We start from the raw sequence: 20,680 nt of genomic DNA, 5'->3' as shown, positions 1-20,680 counted from the left end.
ATAAATGGTTTCCTATTTCGAAAAGGATTTCCCATTCATTTCACTCCGCGCTACCCAACCCGGAAGGGCGTGATTTGTTGAAGCCTTGTCCTCAACGAGCTTGCAAAGAAGAGAGCCAAACGGATGAAGAAGAAGAAAAAAACTGGTGATCGAAAATAAAAGCAAACAGACGGTGGTCCTTAAGGCAAAGGACATCCGCCGTCACGAAATGAGGCTGCGTTCTTCTTGCGGGTTGGCTCAGTTCCACCCGCTGCTGGGATCCGTTCCGGTTGAAAGGTTGTAATGGTGGGAAAAAAAGGGCGAGCACAATTCGGATCCCCCAAAAAGTGTTGGGAGTAAAAATTTAACGATCCCGCATCTCAAACCGCGCACGTGGGTGGGCTAACTTTCGTCGTTTTTGAAGGGAGAGTGAGGAAAAAAGAAGGATCCGGGAGAAAGCGAAATGAGAAGCCGCGGAAATGAGGATTTTTGTGGCGGGTCACGGGATGACGCGGAATTCCGGCTATTTGACCTCGCGTGTCGAAGCGAAGCGGAAAAGTTCGGAATCAAAAACCCCAACAAAGCGCCAGGAGCGAGCATTGCGGCCTTAGGGATTCGGTAACCTTTTAATTGGGTCCCTCAGAACCCGAGGGCCTAACCTTTCCAAAACATTCCATTGGTACATTTCTGTTCCGTTCTCGTACGTTTCCTGTTCCAAATCTGAACGATCTCTCCTTGTACCGGATGGATTACCATCATCGAATTAATCTTCGAAAGCTCTCTCTCGCAATCCAAGCGACCGTAACGGACTCTCGGAACCGACTCACTAGCACTCTTGTGTATCGCGTTTCTGGAACAATGTTTCAACAATTTCCTCCTGCCTATCATGCTCCTTTTTTCCATTAAAAATCTTCTCCATCGATGGGGAAAACTTTTTTCCCAAAAACTCCTCACCGATCCCGTCAAGAGAGCGTATCAAGTGTCAAGGATAACGAAAGAAAAGAAAGCTCTAAATTTCAAGAGACTCCCCGAGAGGATGTGCACCTTTAAGAGAAAAAAAACGAGTTTGCGAGTTTCGCATACTCCAATGAAAATGTAGCAGTAAAAAAAAAAAAACCAAAAAAAACCCTTAAATACTATCCAACAAACCGAGTGTCTGACAACCGGTGAGCACAAATCAACAGCAGTACGGCGCAGTTCGCTACTTTTAAACATTTCACTTATCTTCGTGCGGGTCCTCGGAGGTCTCCTGACCGCATGAGGGTCGTTGCGTGTCACGCAGCCTAAGGGTTGGGGTTTTGGGCGGCTTGGCGTCTCAGATCCGACCGTATGACGGCGGTGACGACGGAACCCAGCAGCAGCATCACGGCCATCGTCACGTTCGCCACGATGTCACCGTGCGAGTTGAGCAGTTCCGAGTACGCCATCGTAAAGGTGATGCCGAACACCTGGGCGGCGGCATTCAGCAACCCGGTCGAGGTGCCTTCCGGTTCCGGGTACGTCAGCTCGGCAGCAAACTCGAACCCAACCGGCAGGTAACCCGTCATGAAGAAGCTATCGAAGCAAGAGGGAAGTGAACGAACGTGGTTGAAGGAGACTTTCGTTTGCATAAAGCTAAGGATGGAAACTTACCCCAACAAGGACGAGGTGACGTACACGACCGAAATATGGCCAACCGAAAGCGTGAAGGTGTAAATCCACATGCCAATCATCGTGAAGACGTACACGGCCAGCGTTGTCTCCCTGTTCGAAAGAGCGATGAACGAGCGATCGGTTACTTGATCGTGTTTCAGAAACGTGAAACCCATTCACACTTACTTGAATCGATGCGTCTTGTCGAGAACGATACCGCAAGCGACGGAGCCCAGCATACCGGCAAACACGATACACACACCGATACGTCCAGCATCCACCTCGTGTCCTGGATAGTGCGTGAGCACGATCTGATCAGGGAAAAGCGAACGAACGAAAGGAAGGAATCACTTAGTCGGGGTTAATGGTGATGACTATAAGCCTGAATGACGACATAATTAAAAGATTGCCGGGGTTTTTCCCCCTTTGAAGCCCGATGAGTTCCGACAACGACGCATTATGGGACGGAAAGAATCAACTACTGATCTGTGCCACACAGCCCGTCATCATCATCACCATGGTTGAAGCATATGTGGCAGCACAACCAACAAAAAAGCACCCCAAACGGCGCCGGAAAGTTACTTAATTAATGCGTGGTGAAAGTTCACTCCCCAACTCGGCAGAGAATCGCATTCGCATGTCATCCGGTTCCGGAAAATGCCCGGGAAACCCCCGGCAGGGTCGGGTCATTTATCCCCCAGCTCACAGATGACGGTGACAGGATGGATTACGCTTACGGGAAAAGCGGAAAACCTTAATGCGCCTGAAATGTAGGCAACCGGCACAACGGCGATTGATGCAGTGCCATCTGTCGGTGGACGAATTCGGACGGCCGGAAAAGCGGCCTTCCCTTTACCTGATTAAGCAGCGTGGAGATGGCGTAGAACACGCCGACGTTCATGCCGTACGAGATGAGCAGCAGCACGTAGTTTCGGTTGAGCATGAGCCGCTTGATCGAATGCAGGAACGGTGACGATTGCAGCGGGTTGGGCGTTTTGGTGGCTTCCTGCGCGGCGGACGGTGGTGTCGGTGGGGCCGCCTTGAAGACTGGTGGGTGAGAGAGAGAGAGAGAGAGAGAGAGAGAGAGAGAGAGAGAAACGGAGAGAAATGGACAATTTTTAATTAACTTGACAGGAAACCCCGTAACTCGTGCGAGCCCACGAAAACGATGACCTTTTCTGTCGGTTCGCTCGGACGGGAATGATGGATTACGATTGCTCATGGTGTGTGCATGAGCGAGCGTGTGTTTGCGTGGTTTTTCGTTTTCTATTTGACTTTTAGCCCTCCTGACCGAGAGCCACCGTAGCGGACTTACAGAACAGCACCAGAAGTACCAGCACCGTCGTGAAACCGGCAACGATGTAGAACATCAACCGAAGGTCATCTCCGATGAGGCTGATGTCGTCGTGGTTTTCTACCAGCATTGGTGGCGCAAGAAACCCGACCGCTATGCCAAGCTGCGAAAACGAGAAAGAAAGACGTGGAAATGACTTGTATTGTTCGTGCAATGGAAAGTAAAACAACGCCACAAAGGATACCTCCTTCCGGGGCACGGTGCCTTGCCGGGTTGAACCGACGCGCGTGGAAGATTTAAATTAAATCGAATAAATTTGCGCCACCCTGCAACCGCGTTTGGGTTTTTGGGTTTTGGCTTTTCCCCTCGGGGAGGAAAGGTTCACCGAAAATGGAAAGAAAAGCTTTTCGCCAAGCAAAACGTGCACCCAACGCGCGCTTTAGTTCGTTTAATTCGTGCGATCGTCCGGTGGGAATATTTTCCTTCGTTCAACGGGCTATCATCGCCTGCATAAAAGCACCGACGGGTTTTTGGGGATCGAGCAAAACTAATTCACATTCTCACCCGTACGCGCACCCGGTGGTGGTTTTTGAAGCTGGTGGAACAAGATTGATTTACAGTCATGCTGGCGTGACACAGCCAGTTCAAATACGTGCTCGAAAGGATACGGCATCAAGGACACACACGCACACACCCACCAGGGGTCCTTTGGCTGCGACAACGAATGATGATTCGTAAGTTAATAAATTATTTGCATCCACTCACCTACACGCTCCGTAAGCCAGTATGGAAAACTGGATGTAACGATCATTTATGGGCGAGCGATGTGAACCGCGGGTGGTGGACGTTTAATTAAACATATTTTAAATTATTCATACACCATCCGGGCGTGTAACCCGAGCTGGTAGGCATTTGGGGGTGATGAATGCATGTCCTGTGACACCTTGCGACATGCCGATTATGGACGATGACTGGGCATGCTGGGTCTGATACGCGTGAAAGCATAATAATGCTCACTGCGGGTGCAGCCACTCGCAATCGATCGCAATCGAATCGAAACGTGATCCCAATTTTTGGCCATTTGCATCCGAGTGCTGCTGAAAATCACACGAATCAACGCGTGTTTTCCATCGTTTTCCATTCGCGGTGATGAGGGTGGAAAAAATTCAAACGGAAAAACTCATTTAATGCGGTTGCAAATTATTCCCACTCAGCAGCGCAGTATTTCAACGCCATCGCACGTGTCGACACTTAATCGCGATACGTAACCACTTATCATACGGATTCAAAGGATTGCTTGTGAATTGGGGAACCCACAGCCAAATAAAAAGGGGTACAATTTATGAATTCGCACGTTCAACTGAAAGCTGGTCGACATAAATCTCCGGATCGGATCGACCCCGAGCTGCCACCGACTGTGGCTCATATTGTGCGCTTTGTTTCGGTTTGTTAAATGTGCGCAAAAGCTCCCTGCACTCGTTGCACTCTTTCGTGCCATGCGTCTTCTTGATGGTTGTTTTTCTTTTCCTCCCATTTATGCTAGGTTCTTGGCAATCCTGAAAGCACATGCTGTGATCTTGGAAAGTGAATTCACTACGGCTCATGAATATTTATCGGGATAACTTGGTCGGTTGCGAAACAATTCGCCCGAGCGGTGTTGAAACTTGCTCCAGGCTGTAGGAAAAAACGGAATTGAAACTTTTTGAAAGCAATGAACAAAAGAAAACAAGCAACGGGTTGGACATATCGTCGGTACAAGTTGCGTTACAAGCGTGTGTACATTTGACAGGCAATAAATCAAATCGATTTTCGACCACTCGTTGAGCCTCCCCTTTTCAAACAGCATTCGAAATCAGCTATCGGTGGTTGGCGAATTTATTTTTTGCGTGCGTTGTCTGGGAGAATATCGCCAAAATGACAGCTGGAAGCGGAATGGAAAACGATTTTCCATCCCCTTTCCAGATCGGTAACGGTCAGTGTGCTTCTTTCAAAAACTCGAACAATAAATAATATTAATAATGATCTCGCTTAAAGCTCTCTCTCCCTGCACACCGATGGGTGAGCGGAAAAGCGCCCGCCGAAAAGCTTATAATTTCCTCATTTTTACTGCTTCGAGAGGAAGCAGGAAGTCCGATTTTGAGTCCTCGGACCGTCTTCAGCCGAGCGCCGGTGCGTGGCGTTTGATAAAGGAAACCCAACCGTTCGTCTTGAACCGTTTGTCAAGGACCCACGTAGAGCCATCCTGTCCGCAGCTAGGCGTTTGGGCGCAGGGATACTACAAAAAAGGTCAATATTTTCAATTTCCTTTCGCTTACCGCTGCGGGGCCGGTTTCCGGATTTTATTCCACCCGAACGCGCGTCGGCAATCGATCGATGGCATCACGTCTCGCAGTAGGCGATCAACGGTTGCTTTTTGGGATATCTTTTTTTGAGCGTCGCCTACTTGGATGGTTAGTTGAGGAAAAAAAAATCCCGGCCCCATTCTCTCGGGGAGGAAAATTACTGCAGAGTATTCAGTTCAGTCTGGGGGGGATTTTTTTCCCAATGCTGTTTTTTCCCGGATCCTAACCATCATCCGATCCGTTGCTGCCTGTTCCGGTGGTGATAAAGCGCCGTCCTGGCACGTTTTTGGAAACACGCCTCCTTTTTCCACCATTCAGAACAAAAACTGTCTGGATTTAAAGTGCGTGGTGCTTTTAGCGGGTTGTTACAAATCGGTAGCTTTCGAAGCTGCCCGTTACTTCATTTTTCAACCCACCACTTGTCATTGGTGTGGGTGGTAGTATATATCTGGGCTCATCCCTAGCGTGCCGGAGAACAATATCCACCCATATTCATACAAGCACGGTGTCTGTTGCCGAGCCACCGAAAGGGATTTAGTTCGACTCCATAAACCCTCGAGCTCGAACGAACCTCCCATTGTTCGTTCTTTTGCTTCTGCCCGAAACCAACAAGTGCCACACGCATGTCGCACAGTGTCCACGGCAGGACACGTAACAGGATCACTTTCCGGTGGCTGGTGGGGAAAAAAACTATGATTAAATTGATGATTTATGGTGCTCCGGGTGGGACGTTCTCGGTCGCTTATCCATCGCTTAACCGGTTCCCTCGGTGCGGCTGCACCATTCGCACTGCGGTGCATGCGAGAAAACAGCAACGTGTGCGAAAAGTTTTCCGAATTTACGTAGTAATCGCTTCAATTACGCCGAGTGAGCCTCGGTCCCATCGTCGGACGGTATTGAAATGCACCCGGTGGAACGGGAGCTTTTCTTTACGAGCTGAGGACAAAACGTTACCCCTTAGGGCGATCGGTGTTAAGACTTTTACGCTGAGGCAATAATCGAAATCTTCACCGAGCGAGAGGCTGTGTAAAGGAGATAGGGAGAAGAAAAACGGCTGGCATCTAGAAAAGAAAATGGGGAAAACTAAATTTACTGCTCACCCGGGCACAATTTGAAGTAAATGCACTTTGTGCAACCGGTTTGCAGGGCGCTGTGAAAGGCGAGCGAAAAGGATAAGGCCCGAGCCGAGACAGTTCGCTCGCTGCATTAGCTAAATGGCTTTTCCTTCGTCGGTCAATTCCGTGAATAATGCGTCCTCCGCACCTTGGCTGGGGAAAAGCAACAAAGACGAAAACCGGGAGTGCAATGTAAAAAAAACACCTTTTTCCCGGTGCGTCCACTTTTTAGTCCCCTTTTCGTTCGCTTTTCAAACTTAATGGAAATCTTTCGTCAAAACGCGTCTTCTTCCCCAGCGAACGGCAGACGACCAGCGACATTTCTGCAACATAATCGGCTTAACCTTCTGGGGCAAGCGATGGACTGCAGCATCGGCATTTCTACTCACACCCACACATGTCTTCCGGACCGTGTCATTCGAAAGGGAATTGTATCAAAATGGAGTCCTCGCCTGAAGGAAGCACCATCCACCGCTTCTTTTTTCTTCATTTCCCTCGGGCGAATTAAACCCAATTTCGAAACTCAATCGAGAGAACACGCGCTCGCTGGGACGTTGTGATGGAGACGCCTAAAGTGGATGTCCTTGCGTCCTGACGATCAGTCCTCAGCAACCGGTAGATAAATATCGTGAGCACCTTGGCGCTGATGCATTCCACCGCCGGGACACGGAAATGGCTTCGCGTGATAGAGGTCGTGATCGCTTTTGAGGGGTCGGGAACGAATCTGGGTCCCATTTTGGTGTGGCACTCGCATGGAATCGGAGAGGTAACAAACAAAAAAAATAAAGATGGTTCGCTTAACATCGTGCGTCGTTTTCCCAAGGCTCTTATTTAATTCTCGTTTGTCGAGAAGACGAACAAAAAAAAAATGGCCGCTCGACATCTAGCGACAGCCGACGGTGATGGAATCCTTTTCTGTCGCTCACAACCCGGTCCGAGGATATAGTTTCAATTGCCGTCGGACTGAATCGGCACCGCATTTACGGTGGGTAATAAAATTGAACTTTCCGATCGAATCACCACCAACAGCCGGGTCGGCCTGCCGGGTAGGATACTGCTGCGTTGGGGATTTTTTTACTCAGTTTCGCGCTGGTTCGCTCACCAGGTTTCCAGTGCGGCAGCCTAAATCGATCAACGGCTTCAAAACGAAAAATAGCGACCGGGACCGGCGTTGGTGCGTTCGTTTGTCGTAAAGCCATTTCGTGATTGCAAAATGGTTGTGTTAAAATGAAACCGGTCCCGTGTGGGGTGTTTTGAGCGGCCAGCAGGTCAGCAGGACGAGACGGGACACATAAAATTTCGAGCTAGCCAGACGCTAGCCAAGCCAGGTCTAGCACAGCACCGGCTTAATCCTGGTGAGCTCCGAATGAATGACAGCCAGGAGTACAATAACTCAATTAAGTTATGGCCGAAGTGATTTGGGGTGAGCAGAGCAAAGAAAAAAAAAACGCGCCCAATCAGCATCATTCAGGATCAACGTCAGACAAATTCCACAGCGGCGGTTGTTACTCATAACTGCAGGCTTATGCAGAAAGCCTTTTGGTGGGTGTAGGTTATGACATTTAAAGGACTCTCATTGTTTTTTCAAATCGAAATCCCCCATAAACATAAATTACAATTAACAAATATCTACTCGCTACACAATTCCAACACTAAAGGACCGTTTGGCTAGCGTTGAGTCTCGATAGTGTGCTCAATATCGATTTCTAATCGATCAACATGGCAGTTATTTGTCCCTTTGCTTTGCGAAACAAACAAAACCCATATAACCGATACGTACGTGTTCTTCTTTTTTTCCTTTGCTACGAGAAAACTTTCCCCCAAAGTCAACCATCAGCCGCCATGCTTGTCCTCCGAACCGAACGATGTCAAGTTCGCGAATGTCCTTCGGCCACTTGAACCAATAACCATGCTGAAGTGGACTTCCAAGTGGTGGGCCACAGGAACGGTCCTAGAAACCGGCTTACGCGAGTGAGAAAGAGGCTCACGTCGTGGCGTGTGTTTTGCGTACATGTAAGCAATTTTCACGCCTGACAGCGCTCGCTGAATGGCTTGCTCGTAGAATCATTAGCCGTGTGGAAGCAGCCGCAAAGTTTTCTTGGGACGCCAGCTATATAAAGAGAGACATGAAAGAGAGCGAGAGAGAGAGAGAGAGAGTGGGAAATGGAAAAGAACGACGGGAAATAATCCCGATATCGGAAAGTGCCGACCATAGCCGTTGGCATAATGATGGCGAGCTTAGCGCGCGTTTGCCTTTCCAGCCGGCAGATGGATCGCGGCAGTGTTTCGTTTTTCGGTCCCTTTGCCGGGTTTCTTTCCACCACATTTATCACGACAAACAAAAAAAAACCTCTCACAACGAAGGTAATACGACGGCGGCGCAAAAATATTATTTATGGGGCCGAATTTATTCCGCAACAGTTTCCGCATGAGCGAAGTAGGCGCCCGATAAACGCGCACATTCGAAATGACGGTTTGGATTTATTTGCATCTTTATTTGCGAATGGCGGGTGCGTTCCCGGCGGCATAGATAGGACATCCGGTGGGTGGATGGAGATCGTACTATTTTGCAATTTTCCACGATTCATACACGTTCCGTTCCGTCGCAAGCGATCCATTTCTCATCGGAGCTCATCTTTTCTTGATGTGCATTTTTTTTTCTCTCTCCATTCATCCTGCATCCTATCAACATCCGCGTGATTGGCACTCGCAGCTGCTGACGCATGCCGATTTGGTGTCCATGGTTTTTTTTTCTATCACCATCAACGCAAGGAATGAACCGTGCACGCACTTGAACATCCGTATGACGCTACGAGTTTTCATCGAACGCCACCGATCGCGGCACGTATTGGCTCGTGCCAACTGTCAGACGCAACCGCACGGCAATCAACGGCAGCCGTAACGATAAATCAGCCATTTTTCCGAACCCCGGGCGGGAGGGGCCCATTTTCTCCGCGGCGCTGCTCATAATGGGCTTATTGAATCTGAGCGGCTCTTTTCAATCCGAGTGCCGGATTTAGAGCACCCGCGCGCGGGCTCATTATGCTCGCGTGCCCGTGTCGGTTCGTGCGTGGCATGTTACAAGGATCATGATGCGGTCCGTTCCGGAACCCGCCTGAAGATGACGCTGATTGGTTCCGTCGTGAAAGCGAACGTGAAAGAATGCCAAAGCAACCCTAATCCCCGGGGCCCTTTTCACGGCGTGGCTCGGCGACTCGGTTGGTGAACTTTTGCCTTTTCCCAAGTAGGCCGTGAGCGTTCTCGTGGGAATTCATCCAGGGTGAGATAATTAGCGTGTGAACGGTGGCTGATGCGAAGCGCGAGGCTACTTGGATGCTGCTCGAAATAATCCGTTTGTGTTGGAAGTATGGAAGGGCTTTTGGCGGGAAAATCGTAAGGTCCTTTCCATCCTTGCGAAAGGGATGAAGGTTTTTATTTTTGTTTCCAAATGCTTTACGCCAACGAGCATAGCCGCAACGCCATTGCCGTTCCGGGAAAACCACCCGATGGTAAACATTTCCAGCTCGTTCAACCGCACGCTACAGGTTTGGATCGATGGTGGTTTTGATTCGCTGTTTTTTCCGCCTCTGGAAAACAGTTTTCCAGGACACGTTTTGTTCCCGTGTCTTGGACAACCTCCAGAGAAGTGCCAGGAAAAGCATTATCGCAGCCCCAAACGAAACGTCGCCAAATATATCCTCAAAATCCAATCGAGGTTAAGATATGAATATCGATGTCTCGATTTCTATGCATTTTAATTTTTGACCTCAGCCTCCCGGTGTTCGGTTTCGCGTAACGAGCACATTTCGGGGCTGCCATTGTGTCACGCAAGGACAAAATTTTTCCCAGATTCCACCGTGTTTTCAGTGCACGAAGCTTTTTTGCTCCCACGAGCAGCTTCGCTTCTGTTTTTCGGTGCTAAAAACCACCACCGAACGTGCGGTGCAAAAATCAATTTTCTTCACCGTGGAAGCACGTGCAAATGAAATTCAATTTTCCACAGCAAATCGATTACCACCAGCATGGGGGAGGTGGACCCCGTTTTTGGGGGTGAGTTTCAGCGCGGAGCGCGGATTTGTGGCATCCGGGCCGGGTGAATCCGGTGAATCTGGCGGGAATGAGCCGTCGGATGGATCTGGCTGACTGGATGGATGGATGGAAAATCTAGCACCATCAAATTAGCATAAAAGCCGCTTCCGCATCTTGATTATTCTTCCTGCACCTTCCCGAATGGGAAATTTCCTTCACTCGCCGCCCAAGCGCCTGTTAGAGACAGCGATAATTCTACACACCCACCGGGCCGCGATCTAGCCTGAAGGTGGCATGAAGATGATTCTACGCTCCCGGAATGTGACATTCGTCGGGATGTCGGGATGTCGCGTGTCATGGAACCATCCTCAGAAGGAGCAAGCAAATTACGCCACCCTACGGACAGACGGACAACTTTATCTCGAGGGAAAGCCTTGAGGGTTACGAGTGGGCCGTGGTACATTCGTACGGCGTTAATGAGGTTTTGTTTGTTCGGCTGGGGTCTTAATAGTTGCGCCCTCATCGGTGGGGGTTTTCTTTCCTTTCCGTTCGAGGCCGTCCCCAGCAACCACTATCAGTAGGGTCTTAATCTCCTGGGCGCGTTGACGTGGGAAGCTTTAGCACCCGGGGAGGCTAGATTACTTCAACCCGCGACGATACGGCTCAACGTCAGTTTTGTGGCCACATCTTCAAAGACTTTGCACGTCGGTGAGGAAGCCACTTTCCGTGGCTTTGATGGTTATCCTTGAAGAGCCGACGGGCTTCATGGCAGCTGTGGTTTGAGACACATTTACATTGACTCGGATATTACATTTCTAGCATATTAATCGTCACGGAAACCCTGCCGTGGAATTAAAAAAAAGGGAAAGCTTATAATTAACGGATATGCAAATCAGCCTACAAACAAACCAAAATAAGGCTCAATCAGCGAGTCAATGGAGCCGATTCAAACTCACTCCTTCAGCTAGTTTACATCACTTTTTGCCAGCACTTGAGGGAAGCGTACCATCATTATCGGCCCATCAAGGGCTCTCGAGCAATTTTATGGCGCACTCGTTATACCTCCAATTTGTCGGCCATTCGTTACGGTTGCCAGAGATTCACCCCGACCATTTGAAGAGTAGTACTGTCTTATCGTTTTTTTTCTCGACTCAAGCTCATCGAAACTTTTCCACCGTTCATTCCAGCACGCAAACTAGAACGGCAGCATTCGAGCCCCCGGAGTGTTGCCCCAGCAAAACATTAGCCCTTTTTTATCCGTCGAGGGCAGTTACTCATACCCAGAAACTAAATCTTTGTTGCCGCTTCGCCTTCTATTCCGATGTTCGTTCATCGTTCAGCATGGCCAGACAGCGGGCACCGAAGAAGATAATGAAAATGAAGCATCTCTCGTGTGCGAACTTGCGTTGCCCTAGAAGCCGATTGTCTTTTTATTTTCTCTGTTCAGCAGTGTCGAAGGCGTAATGCCATACCATTTTCCTCACCATTCAACTCGCCACCCTCAGGGTCACCCACCCTCAAGGATCCGGCTGATTGGCTTCGATGATGGCCCTGGCCATGATGGACTGACTACATAAAGGATGAAGTTTCATGTCCGCGGAATGGTGGATGCGAGTGGAAAGGCTTTCTTCTTTTGCAACGTAATTTTCCTTTCATTTACCTCCCCTCAATGGCAGGCTTTTACCCTCAGCCCTCAGTAGCCTGGAGTTCCGATAGCAGTTTCACCCGATTGAACAAGCGATTTTTCATCGTTACAAGCACGCGCCCGTCGATCGTGGGCGATGATAATAATGCCGATGACGAGGAGATGCTGCACGTAAAATAATATGAAGCAAATAATTTGATCAACGATCTGTCGTCTCGGACCATCGGGGAGCAGCCTGGGTGGAAGAAAGGAGTTAATTTATTTACCACACCAATAATGAAATGATGCATTGCGAAACTTTCACCGGACGTGATTAATCTCGATGTAGAGCACAATCGCTTCTGGGAGCAGGGCACACAAAGGCACGAATTAAATCTAACAACAACACGCCGCTGGCCTTGTCGGGGATAATTACTCAAAGCAAGCGTAAATGGCTAATTTTTCTTATCTAAAACAACCCACTGCACGGTCCGAGCGGCGATAGAAGTGCATTAAAATTAGCACTAATTACGTTACGGTCTTTCGGTCCTCCCAAAGTGCACCCATTTAATAATGCTGAGTGAAGAGCACCAAAAGGGCAAAAGAAAAACTAAGCGACGCAAAATAGCACATGCAGCTGAGCTTTTTGAAAGGTTTTTAATTCCCTCCCCCAGGCCAGCGTCCGTGTTCTGAAGCAAGAGTTGTTTTTTATCTTGTTTTTATTTCTCATTTCGAAAATTTGCCTTTTCATTTACGTAAATTGCACCTGCACTGACAAAAAAAGCATGCAAATTTTAATGAAGTGTGTTTTTATTTGGTTCTGTTTTGCATCGATTTTTGGGCCACATGAAAAGCACGAGACGATTATTTTTTATTGTCTGTCTATTGTTTGATGGTGATGCAATTTGTGTCGTTTGTGTTTCCGCACGCCAAGGAAAAAGGAAAGCTTAATTTCTCGAGTTTTCCATCGCACCGCCTACTTATCGGCCCTGATGGTAATCGAAAGGAAAACTTTTTAAATAAAGTGACTATTTGTGTGGGTGTTATTTGTGTTTAAATCGTTTAACACGCACAACATTGAGTAACATCACGTGCAATTTATTTTCTTATTTAAAATTAAGATAAATCATACGAGAGCGCAAAAAAAGACGCATCCTCGTGCTTGCATATAAAGCGGCTAAAACCAACCCAATACGTATTCGGGGCACGGTTTGAATTATATTTAGCACCACACGCTGACAACAGCAACACCGCAGCTGCCCTTAATTGTCTTCCATATTGTCTTTGGTCGCGCTCGGGGAGCGCGTTCTGTTTTAGAGTTTTGTTCTTTCAAAGCCCATTTTCTCGCCCCTTTTGTCCGCTACTCTGGGCGAAAGCACCGGTAGTTTGGGGCCGGTTTTGTTTTTATTCTCACAAAAGCTGTGTACCACATAACTTTTTATTATTGAAACCCGTTCCGGAATGTGCTCCGTTGCGTGATATACTCGCGTGAACCAAAGCGCCACATGAGGAAAGCGCGCGCGCCAAGCAACAACGTACCGAAAGTGGATTCCCTCAGCGTATGCAAGCTCGACGACAAAACGCGCCTGGTTTGCCTTCATTCATATCTCCCACCCCCCAAAATCGCGGGTGGAATCGTTCCAAAGGGTGCTTTTGCGCTTCGTGGTGAATATAAGAGCGGATAATTGCTTTTCACGCCACGCAGGGCGCGATCGTACGCGGTCGCTTTGCCTTCGACAGCTTCATCGAATGCGACGAGCGTCGAGCCAACCGGATGGGCCGGATGTGAGCTCAAAGAGGTCTATTCTGTGGGCTCTGAAACCGGGGCGAGACAGTTTAACACTTAACCCGGCTCCCGGATTGCCCCAGTGCACGCTCGCTTCCCTACGAAGGTTGGGGCAACTTTCTCGGTGGAGTTGTGTCCCTGGGAGCTTTTCTGTTAGCCTGTGTGAGAGCTGCGGGCGAAAGTTCCGCCGCCTTAATCGGGGTTGTGGATGTGCAGCGACCATTCGTTTAGTCTCCCGCAGAAGATTTATCTTCGGTTCAGCGTTCGTAACGTTGTGGCGCTGGAAGAGATTACCATTATCCTACGGCACCAGCATAAGGAGCGCGAGTGGTTTAGCCGGGGCCACCAGACGGGCGGGAATTTTAATGGTGAATGTCCTTATGAAACGAACGCGTTTGACAAAGGGGAGGACATGTGCACTCGGGTGCATTGGTGTGCGACGAAATGGCGAAAGTTTTCCAGCCTTTGGGGTATACATTCTCGCTTGCGCCGAGAATTCGGAACGGAAACACGCGCGTGTGTGGCAGTTTGAAACGTGCATTAAACGAAGTAAACGTGGCACCCAGCCGGACACAGTGGATCCGGCAACGAGCCTGATTACTTACCTGATTGCCGAACACGCCGATGCTGCACGCCGAGGACACCTGGTCCGGTCCGAACCAGACGGCAGCCACCTTGGCTGGGAGCGAAAGGATGAACACCTGCGAGGCGGCCACGATCGATTGACCGATGAAGCCCACCCAAAACAGGTCCGGGCTGATGGAGAAACATTTGACCCACGCTCCGAGGCACGTGCCCAACACGCCGCTGATGGCAGCGATGCGAAGTCCCTGTGAAGCGAGAACAGAAGTGATTTAATGAACTGCCCCCAAATGCTGCCGACGGGCTTCCGTTTTCCACACTGTAGCGGATTTCCATACAGCAGGGATGAGTAAAGGGTGTTTATTCCGTTACAACCATAATGAAGCTTATGACGTCAGCAAATCCGCACTGTGGGTGGTTTGCGTTGTGGTTAGGGCCACTTTGGTTATTTTAGGGGAACTAATTTAGTTTCTTAATGAGCTGTAAGGGCCTATTTTTGAATGTTCAAAATTAAATCCATTTAATAAAGGAGAATCTTATTTTATTTAAATTTAATTACATTCATAGCAAGCTGTGGTGTTTGAGCGTTTATAACCCTTAATTTGAGTATTATTGAGCACATTCAGTTATATTGAGCAATTGAGTAACATTGAGCATTATATGTCACTGAACAACATCAAAAATTCTTATCCGAAAATGATTTCAAACTAGTGCTTTACTTTCAATTGATTCGGACGTAAATTCATATCGCAGTCTCACAGCTGTCCGAATGCTAAAAATGCATCACCATATGGTTTTACATGGCTCTGGACGATGGAAAAAGAAACCTTTACCACAACTCGGATCTAAGCAAAAGAAAAACCTGATTCGCTTGCAACTTTTCCCACTGTATCGTCCGTTCAGGAGCTCACCACGGAATTGTAACCGCACGTTTGAGTGGCAAGCAGCTGCCGGAACAAAAAAGTAAACCACCCTATTCAGCATTGCAGTGCTGCTCCACATTTCGACAGGACTCGTGCATTGGCTGGGCTTTGTACGAACGAGAGACAGATTTTATCTCATTAAAATAAATGAGGAAACATTTCCCGGACCGCGATCGGGGGTGCGAGAGTGTGCTGTTTCTGCTCCTCTACCCGGCGCAGAAGGAGAGTTACGGTTCTAAGGCTCCGTTAGGCACGCCAACCGGTGCATGGCGCATGCTGTCCCGAAGCGCAACGTTGTAACGGAATGCATTTATTTGCATTCGACAGTTCCCGACAGATAAGCCGTCCGGAAGCACGCCACTCCGGCGTTTGCCACGCTGCTCGAAAGGAAAGCTCGACTCTCGGCATCTCGGCTCACCGCAAAACGAAGGGGTTGGCGAATTTCATCTTGATATTTCGCTGATTCAGCCGCACAAATCCGAACAAATGTGACACAAAACCTACGAGGAGTATGAGTTCACGGCGCTTGCAAGTTGGGGCCGATCGATGTCGATCGAATTATAATTGAAAACCCATGTAGTGTGGTGTCCTTTCCGCAAGGGTACGTGTCACCAATCCACGATGGTTTCGGGCACCATTTTGTTTTCCATTTCGTGCATGTTCGAGGTTTCGCTCCATAATTGATTTCACGCAATGCGGTCGAGTGGAGCGGGAGCGTGTTAATAAAACTTCACCCACGTCCCGAACGGTGCAAATTAGATATGCGTTGAAAGGGACACCGCGTGTGCTTGTCAGTATGGGGACATTCCGAGAGCTGGGAACCATTTCCCCGTCCCGGGGAACGGTCGCTATAAATCTATTCGCACACACCACAATGGTGGTGCCATAAAATTTCGGCCACTTGTGCTACGGAATTAGCCCGGTAGGGTGAATACATCAAACATCCAGCCGGCTGCAAATTGCGCTGATTGCTAGTTACGGGAGCTAGTTCTTCTCTATTTTTTTTTCTTCCACACCACAGACATACACACCCACACCAGTGTGTGGTCAGTAACTTACCAATTTATCCAGAATCCAGCTGGCCGGAAAGATGAGCGGTATGTAGAGGATCATGAAGATCATCGACGTCCAGTCGACCCAGGTGCTGGTGATGTTGTAGTATCTGTTGGCCGCATCGGACGGTCCATCGGAGGTGATGAATGGGGTTGGGTGGGGTGGGAGGAACGGCCATTCCACCACCAAATTGAGATTGAATGAGTGCGCGCACGGTCGAATTCGTTGTGGTCACGGGCCCACGGAGCGTCGAGCGTCGATCGTATGCGGTGTGCGGGAATTACAAATGAAATGGAACGGAAAGACCACCATTAGCTTGTCTAATTACTGTACGCGAACTGGCCCGACCGTTCGAACGCGCTCGAGAGTAAATGTGAAAGGTTGGTGGGAAAATGGGGACTTTTAATTAAAAACCACACTTCTCCCCGGGTCAGATCGTCAAAGGTCAACCATCCGAAGCGGGGAATTCTGAACGAGCGGATTGATTTACTCCCAAACCAACCCAATCCCATGTGCGGTCAGTAATACCTTCTGCCGCGGGAGGGGGGGCTAAGGCCACCCATCAGTTAGCGGAAGTAGCTGGAGAATGTTAATTGGAATCGATTGCTATTTGCGATCGAACTGAACCGGTGGAAAATTGCTTCATAAATCGTTGGCCAATGGGCGCCGGGTGTGTACCGCAGCCAGTCGTGGTCTGTTATCGATGGGTATTATCCCTTCCGGTGCGGATGGTAAACAGGATGTGTGTGTATTTGTGCTCATATCTTTCCGCTCAATCCCGATGCCCTTTGCACCTCACCAGTGGGGACATTTCCTCGAGAAAATAGAACCATGTGATGTGTTCGATAGCGCACGTAGATTGCTTTTTGCAGCTGGAACCCTGAACGGCAAGCATCCTTTAGGGACAGCGTCCATAATTTTCGTTCGCGCGAACGACACGCGAAATGCTCGCTTGGCCGGTGGTGACCTTTCCATTTCCGGTTCCGGAAATAGAATCGAACCGTATCGATTGGGTTTTGCGAAGGACGGACTGCATGCGATGGGCTAATTAAATGCGCCGCTCTCCATTACAATCAAGGGCCGTTGTTCACAGGCTATGTGCCAAGGTACGGCTTGAATTATTTGCGTCGATAACTTGAACCCATAGCTTTCGTTTGTTGGAGTTTAAACTGATCAACGAAACAATCGAAAGAGATTTGCCCGGTAAAAACGCGCTAAACCATTCAACGAGACAATAAACTGCTCAGCTCACAATTTATATTCAATTCCATCGTTTCAATTTCACCCCGTAAGCACATAAAAAAAACCTCCTTCTCTTTGGGGTTTGTTGTTTTCAATGGGACAGCAAATGGTGCTAGCAGCCTCCCAGGAAAAGACAAACGGTGTCCTCGCATTTACCTTCTTTGTTTGCGAATGTGTTGGTTTTTTTCTCTCTACGAAACTATTAAACTGGAATCTGAATATTTCATTTTTCGCATTCTCACGTGCAATCTCGGGGGTGAGACTTCCAGGCTTCTCGAACGTGTCCTTCTTTTCGTGCTCCACCTTCTACTGGGTTCTTCCGGCAACATGTGCAAACTATTCGAGCCCATTCAGCTAGCCCCCGTTCATCGCTGGCCCGTGTGTAAACGTTATTCTATAAGGGCAATCCGAGGTTCTCAACCGTGTCTCTGTGTACGCAAAAAAAACTGTGACCCGATGACGAAAGAAAAGGCAGGGATGTGAAAACGCAAAAAAAAAGGGACAATTCACACCAGCACAATCGGTGTTGGCTCCTTTTCGACCTACGATGGGCAAGGATATCCCCACCGAAAGGTGAACAATGGCGCTTTCGCATCAGTTTACGGTGGCACTCGTTCGTGCTTCCTGACTCGTTTTTGCCCCCACCGGTGAAAACGGAACGTTAAATTCCTTCTCACGTTCGCAAGCTTATCTACTAACGCGACCAAACGCGCAAGCTGTCCCGACCGTGGTCTGATCAATGCAATCGAATCCCATCACGCGACGGTTGGCCGTGTTTTCCCGTGAGGATGCTCACGCCATTTCGCCAAATATTATCAGATTGTTGAGCGGTTCTTTCTATTTTTTTTGCTTTGCTTATAGTTATTTATTTTTCACCCACCGCTTTGTTTACCATGCACACTACTCCGGCCAGGTTCTTCAGAAGCTCTTTTCAGAAGTGCTCGACTTTCGACTTTCCCCTGAAAACGCGCCAAGAGCCATCATCAGCCAGGGAATAGACGGGAACGTGGAGAAGAAGCAACAAAAAAAATACAGCACACACAATTTCACGTTCTATAAGCAAAAGGGCAAATAATAAAACCCAACCATCGACGGTGCGCGTACCGTACGCGCGACCATAACCTCAAAACGGAGACGCCACAGGAAGTCTGCCGTAGGTCAACATTTGCCCGATGGAGGCGCCTGGTGTGTTTCGGTCCGATGGAGACGCCTGGTGCCGTGTACCATGTGGACCACGGGCGATGGATAAGCATAACTTCCCCCATCGGGATCGGAAGAGATAAGGTCAATCACGCTCGGGATGGGTGTGACGTTGATATTATCTTCTTTCTATCAATCTCACGGGTGAATAGCTTCGAAATCGCAGCTGAATAGCGCCACTGGCAGCCCCATACCCGTACACTTACCGCTGGACGATGTTCGCTATGATGCTGTACTGGATCCACTGGAGTGAGTTCGAGGCGGAATACATCACGAAGATGGCCAGCACCAACCAGCGCCGTTTGTACACCTGGAACTCACCTGGAAGAAATGGGGTTGAACGGAAAACGGTACGATGAAAAACCTGCTGACAGCGTGCTTCTCGCGACCACTGGCAACGATTGCTCGAGAGGGTCAGCTCGAGTGGAACCATGACGTGGTGGTACTACATTGAGCCGGAAGGGAACTTTTCCACCCCCGACGTTTGATAAAGGGTGCATATAGCTCTACAACGCCAGCATCATCGTTCAAACTTAACCTCTTCCGGGAGGGCGTTTTAAAGCGAGTTCCCTGTGGGAACCTGCTTCCGTGTTCTAATGCACCTCGATTCGAGACAAACGCCTAATTGAGTTTGCTTCGGTGGCTGGCTTTGCGGGCTATTTTTAGAGTCGAGTTGTTGTAAGAAAATCCCAGCCCCAAAACCCTTATGCTTCACTCACCTGCTGGCAGGGCCGGTTTGTCGAGGGTCGCACTCGACCCATTCGTTGCCGGGGGTTTGATCAAATCCGACGACTTGCTGCCGGGCATGTACGCGTCGGCCACGACCGTCACTTCCGGCACGTTGGAATGTTTCAGATCCATTGCGGGAGGGAAAGCGAAGAGGTTAGACGATGACGCGAGCGAACGAGCGATTTTTCACCGGTTGGTACCGAAGGGCGTGCGTCAACGCGAGGACCTAGAGGGTTCCGGTCGGTTTCAAAAGGAACTGACACGTCCCTTTTTTGCACTTGTGAGCGTGGGGTGGAAAAGTTAGCTCTTTGCTCGTGCGTTGCGTGATTTTTTTCTTTGCTTGGTCGCGTTTCACACGCCGCTTTTTTCTTCTTCTTCTTCTTCCTACCACCCGTGCGGTAAGATAGCTGATAAGAGCAATATTAAATGTAGTCGTAAGGTACTGGATTTATTGTCATGTTACGAGTTTCGTATTATTCTCCACCTAAATCTCCACTCCCATTCGGAGGCTTTTTTTTACAGCGTGTGACTCCCCAGAAACAGTGCGTTATCTCCGGACGAAAAGCGTGCTCATTGACCGGCACTGTTCTGCAGCTTCATCGATCCAAATCCAGCGAGCGCACCACAAATTTTACGCCTCGTAATTGCACACAACCCCAAAAACGGGTGCTTTGGCTGAAATGCCACCCCCGGAACCGGCTGATTAATAACGAAACGAGCCTATTGATTTATTTCCTTCGCTTCGCTTCTGGCGTCGTATTGCAGCCTCGTCGGGCTTGAGAGCATCAGGCGTCCTGCTTTAAGTTTCGTTTGCACGGATGCTACTCGGATGGGTGGGCGTCTATTTCCGGATAGTGCACTCGGTCTCGTAAGCTGGATGGAAAACGTCCGTTGCAGTACCGCACGATGAGAAGCCACGGTACGGGTTACGTAGGCATCACTTCGGTAATGGATTACGGGATGATTGCGGGAAAATGCTGGTGCTGGTGAGATGATGGATCCGACGCCTGTGGGGAGAGAATTAAATAATCAAAAAATCATTACATGCTTCGTACGGAGCGAATGCAGGAAAACATTTTGAGTGTGGTTTAGCTTGTCCATGGTTTACACTGGATGCAGTACAGTCGCGCTGACTTCTTTCGAGCCCTAC

At 49.0% G+C, this 20,680-nt stretch overlaps 1 protein-coding gene across 1 annotated transcript; it reads right to left on the bottom strand.

The window, feature by feature from the left end:
* Window positions 1–1,262: 1,262 nt before the first annotated feature.
* LOC128723278 (feline leukemia virus subgroup C receptor-related protein 2) lies at window positions 1,263–20,450 on the bottom strand. The gene is made up of 9 exons (XM_053817000.1): window positions 19,521–20,450; window positions 19,008–19,122; window positions 16,366–16,468; window positions 14,407–14,631; window positions 2,927–3,068; window positions 2,468–2,658; window positions 1,798–1,922; window positions 1,612–1,722; window positions 1,263–1,533 (listed from the first exon to the last, which is right to left on the bottom strand). The coding sequence occupies exons 1-9, from the start codon at window positions 19,660–19,662 to the stop codon at window positions 1,263–1,265; spliced, it is 1,425 nt and encodes a 474-aa protein (XP_053672975.1). The 5' UTR covers window positions 19,663–20,450.
* Window positions 20,451–20,680: the final 230 nt, after the last annotated feature.

Source organism: Anopheles nili, chromosome 3 (assembly GCF_943737925.1).
Source record: "Anopheles nili chromosome 3, idAnoNiliSN_F5_01, whole genome shotgun sequence".
Taxonomy (NCBI): Eukaryota; Metazoa; Arthropoda; class Insecta; order Diptera; family Culicidae; genus Anopheles; species Anopheles nili.
The sequence above is the reverse complement of the archived record's forward strand: the minus strand, read 5'-3'. Positions and strand labels throughout refer to the sequence as shown.

What these genes read in the sequence shown, in the direction of transcription:
- LOC128723278 (XM_053817000.1), bottom strand. Translation starts at nt 19,662, where the DNA reads ATGGATCTGAAACATTCCAACGTGCCGGAAGTGACGGTCGTGGCCGAC. An exon ending in TCTCCACGCTGCTTAATCAG is followed by an intron (nt 1,923 to 2,467) that starts GTAAAGGGAAGG and finishes TTCCCTGATCAG; the next exon opens with ATCGTGCTCACGCACTATCC. An exon ending in GACAAGACGCATCGATTCAA is followed by an intron (nt 1,723 to 1,797) that starts GTAAGTGTGAAT and finishes TCTTTCGAACAG; the next exon opens with GGAGACAACGCTGGCCGTGT.